This window comes from Corylus avellana, chromosome 1 (assembly GCF_965113065.1).
Source record: "Corylus avellana chromosome 1, dhCorAvel1.hap1.2, whole genome shotgun sequence".
NCBI lineage: Eukaryota > Viridiplantae > Streptophyta > Magnoliopsida > Fagales > Betulaceae > Corylus > Corylus avellana.
Genome location: NC_142490.1, coordinates 42,325,169 through 42,329,710, shown reverse-complemented (window position 1 = coordinate 42,329,710; position 4,542 = coordinate 42,325,169). Strand labels below are relative to the sequence as shown.

The following is a 4,542-nucleotide window of genomic DNA, read 5'->3' as shown; positions in this document are numbered from 1 at the left end:
GCTGAATTATGGACTCAAAAATCCTAAAATTGTTGGATACTGATTTAGTAAAATTGTAACATTACCTTCATTAGTATGACTATCATAGAATTCAAAGTAATGTTTAAAAAAAAAAAAAAAAAACTCGTATATATCTTCTTCGTGAATTTCCAAAATTGATATAACTTTTAAAATTATTATTAAATCAAAAAATTCAATAATTAGTTATCACAAATTCAATGGTAATATTTAAAATCGCACCAATTTTAAGAGTGCACAAGAAAAACACGAGTCTTCCTTTTTAACATTCCTTTATAATTCAAATTTGCAAGTGGGACCTAGTTGGCTTAGAATTTCTTAAGAGAGACCTTCTTATCTCCTACTTTAGCAAAAGCAACGCTAATCTTCAAACAGGTAAGAGCAGCACAGTTGATAACAGACTCGAAAGAATCCCCCAATACACCTAAAAGTACCAATCACAATCACAATTTCTTGAATAGATCATAGAAAGGATCTAAGAGGCTAGTGGCAAGGGGAGGAATCATGTGGAGAATTGTTTTAGGGTAACACATGGCAATTTTATACGAAGCTCGCAAACTCGACATAAATTCAATATAAAATTAGTGAATTATGACCGAGGATGAGTTATTTAATTAAATGGGTCAAGCTATAGTTGACCTATACAATATACTCATATCTCGACACGACCCAAACCAAACACACGACATAAAGACTAGCAATTTTTTATATGACCTGCAAACACGATACAAATTCAACACAAAATTAACAAATTTGGGTTAAGGGTTTCACATCTTAACACGACCCAAATCAACACGAAAATGAACGAAAATAAATTGCCAGCTCTACTTGGAGATTGTCAAGGTCAATATCCAGGTAACAAGCACAAGTTGGCAGAAACAGAGTACTGCTTTGATATTTTTGTTGCGTGGTCAAAGACAAACCCACCCAACTAAAATAAAATGCTTTGTATCTTATAAAATAAAATGTCACGCATAATCCGCCATTATAATAGATGCTTCATATGCGACCTTCAAAGTAGTTAGAACAATGAAAACGACTTGGATCAATGTATCTAATGCCGGTTAGAAAGAAGGTGGATCTTCAAATTGGACCAGAGTTTAGTATTTCATCTCGAATGTTCAAACACGTGAAAGATGAAAACATCTCAAATATTACTAAATATGTAATAGTATTCTATCCATGTTCATGAAGCTTTTAAGTGCATACTCTTTACAAGGTATAAAAAACAGCGGGGGAGAGAAACCTACACTGCGTTCAGAAGACCATAAGGCACAGAAGAAAGCAACAGAAAAGAAAAATTGAAATTCTGTTCAGCGATTTGTCTGCTTGCATCTCCTGCCTTCTCAACCTAGGGCTACTACTACCCATTAGGTGATATGAGTTTGGATATGCATACAAGCTTGCCGAGTTCCCAAACACCCTCGCATAAACCATCTCCCCAAACATGCCAACCACCGGGTGGTGGAAACCGGTCGTAGTCCCTCCAAGATTAAGCCATGGAGGTGTCGAATCCTCTTCATGACTGCCATATAGGTTAGGGTTGTAATTTTGATTCTGATACGGATTACGATATGGAAGCTGTTGACCAGTGTTAGAAGTAGTAGATAACAGAGTTTGGGCACCACATGCAGCTGGTCTAGGAGGTATGACCATATCCCGATGGGATTGCTTGCCTGAAACTTCAGATTCATTTAGGGTTTGGCCCCGGCCATAGAGCGGGACCATGGTGGTGTGAGATATGTCAGCCTTACAAACTGGGCACTGCGGATGCTCATCCGAGGCAAGGGAAGCACTCTGTACGTGAAGCCATTTGTAGATGCAAGGCCAGCAGTAGAGGTGGCCGCAGAGGGTGACCACCGGCTCATGTGCAAAGTCTAAGCAAATGTTGCAGTCAAAGCAATCATTGGAATTTTCTGACTCTGTTGCTATACCTTGGATAGATTTCCACTCCCGAGCGAAGTAGTGATCTAAAGCCATGGACCTGTTCTCAGAACCTTTTTTGCCACCAATAATCCTTCGACTCTGTGACAGACAAGAGGAACAGAACCAGTTTAGTGCTCAGAATTCCCAGTATCTGAACTATGTTTGGAATTTAAACATCAACCTCGAGACCGAACAGAATGAGAAACAAACTACTGATTGGATGACGATGATAAGTAATAAGAATAGAAGACGATAAGTAATAAGAATAGTCGACTAGAAAAATATCACTTGTACTCGAGAGCATCTCCTGGTCAATGGCCCCATCATGGGACTTTATTAGCTGGAGCTTGGGAAAAAAACAAATGCACCCAACAGAAAAGGCCGGCAACATGGGACCTTCATTATGCTAAAGAAGAAAAAACCTATCCTATCAATCCAATAAATACTGCAAGAAACTTGAAAGTAACCAAAACTCTAATCAGATAAAGCAACAGAGACGAAATTACAATAATTAAAAGTTATGCACTTGCTGCAGATGATACATGTGACTGGTTTTATAAATTTCTTTATTTTGGCTTTGCTAAGTCATTAAAGATTCTGTTTCTCACTATTCCTCTTTAACAACTCCACGTTCCATTTTGTCTATCTTACGCCGACTGGGAAGTGACAACAAATGGTTGATCAACCAACATATTGATAAAATATGCAATATGAGAACATATGAAAACTAATCTAAATCCAGCCCCTTAAAAGTATTTAGCAAGCCTTCCAGATCATATTTACGTAAGTTTGTGTTCTTTTATGAAAATCAATCATTCATCTAAAAAAAACAGACTAATAGAAACTGGAAATAGTAACAATGAGAAAACTTTAAAATCCTAGTTAGATATGCATGAAATAACTCGTGCACCACCAATAACCCACCAAAAACAACAACCAGCTCATCAAAAGGGGAATCTACTAAAATTTATGCAATTGATAAAACAAAATAAAATAATTAAATGTTATTTGTAAACTCCATGTACAATTGAGAGGTTTATTCCAAAAGGTAAACTCGCAACGACACCAGAATAATGAAGAAAAGTTGGAGAAGCACAAATTTAAAAGTGAGCTAACCAAGCAATCCACCCAATCTTTTAGCGATATATCGATATTTAATTTAGTTCTTTCTCAAATAAAACAAAGAAACTGAAATCATCCCGATCCTGATCGCCAACTCTATGTTTGGCCTGAGAACTCTATATTGCCCAATCATGTATCAAAATTGATAAGAATAAAGGGATTAATGGCCATGGTATTGGAAACACTAGAACGCAGGAAGTATATGATTTGTATGAACTAGAAGAAAAACACCAACAGATCTAGCCCATCCAAGGAAGCAAACTTTTTATTTGATAAGAGAGAGATAGAGAAAAGAAAGTCTTCCACTTCAAAATAAAGCTAAATGTTTACTTACTTTGGATGGATTCAAGACCCCTCTGGCTATGGACTTGAAAGGACAAATTTAGAGCTCAACCAGATGTTTATGGAACAAAGAATAGCTAAATCCCAGGCCTATATAACCCCCAACACAGCTAAAAATGCAAATCAATTCAAAGCCAACACGCGTTTTTAACCAAATTCTTGCAAATATATCAGGAATCAAGGTTCATTTTAATAACCCAAAAAAGAATCAAGGTCGATTTCAATTTAATTTTGAAAAAAAGAAAAAAGAAGAGAAAAGTCACCCTCTCAGCTGAAAACCAATCCACAGATTTTGTGTAATTCTTTCACAAAGTCATATTGAGTTCTCGCTGTTAACGATCCCAAACTCATATGCATATCTGATTCTCTCATTTTTACAAAAACAAAACAAAAATGAAACATTCAAATGCCTATAATCACTGGCCCTTTAAATAAAAAGGGGGCAAAACTCGTAACCGTTACCGCTCCGTTTGGTTATTGAGGAAACAAAGACGGAAATCGGAGGAATTCCTTAAGCAAAGAAGCGACTTCCAAGAAACTTTCCTCCGTTTTGCCCCATTCTTCCCAAGAAACAGAACAACCCTACATTCCTATGAAAATAGAACCCCAGACAAGGCTAAAATCGCAAACAAAAACACAAGATCCAAAAAAATCAACCAAAAACATAAATTTATTTCTCCAAAAGACAGAAACGACACGAAATGAAGGAAGGGAAGGGATAGATACACGTACCGAAAAAGAAGTGATAAGGAATCAGAGGCAGTGTGCTTTGTTTGGATCTGCCAGAGAGGGACAGATAGCTTCCGATAAGCTTCAATGGGATTCAGATAGAGAGTGAGAGAGAGAGAGAGAGAGAGAGAGAGATTTAGGCGTTTCGATAGAGAATGGATGAGCGCGTCTTTCGTGCGGATTTTATAGACGAACCTCTCCTCTACGTGATGTCGTGATGCAACATAAAGGTGCAACCCTTGCCTTATTCCGTGTCTCTGTCCACTGCTGACGTGCCGTTCCTTCCCGTAACTATTTAATTTAGTGTATTTTTGGTTTCACGCTTTGAAAAGAAAATAGTAATTTAAAATACGGTTCATAACAAGCTTTTTTTTTTTTTTTTTTTTTTTTTGTTAAATACCAAAT

The 4,542-nt window shown here is 36.9% G+C and overlaps 1 protein-coding gene across 3 annotated transcripts; it reads right to left on the bottom strand.

The window, feature by feature from the left end:
* Window positions 1–1,153: 1,153 nt before the first annotated feature.
* LOC132171462 (E3 ubiquitin-protein ligase RMA1H1) lies at window positions 1,154–4,299 on the bottom strand. Of its 3 annotated transcripts, none has more exons than XM_059582778.2 (2): window positions 4,141–4,299; window positions 1,154–2,043 (listed from the first exon to the last, which is right to left on the bottom strand). In XM_059582778.2, exon 2 carries the CDS (start codon window positions 1,996–1,998, stop codon window positions 1,276–1,278), a length of 723 nt encoding a protein of 240 aa, XP_059438761.1. In that variant the 5' UTR covers window positions 1,999–2,043; window positions 4,141–4,299; the 3' UTR covers window positions 1,154–1,275. The 3 variants fall into 3 exon arrangements, with proteins under 3 accessions (XP_059438761.1, XP_059438762.1, XP_059438765.1); XM_059582779.2 differs by lacking the exon at window positions 4,141–4,299 and adding an exon at window positions 3,871–4,083; XM_059582782.2 differs by lacking the exon at window positions 4,141–4,299 and adding an exon at window positions 3,672–3,856.
* Between the last annotated feature and the right edge of the window lie 243 nt (window positions 4,300–4,542).

Coding starts and splice junctions, on each gene's coding strand:
- LOC132171462 (XM_059582778.2), bottom strand. CDS start 1,998: ATGGCTTTAGATCACTACTTCGCTCGGGAGTGGAAATCTATCCAAGGT.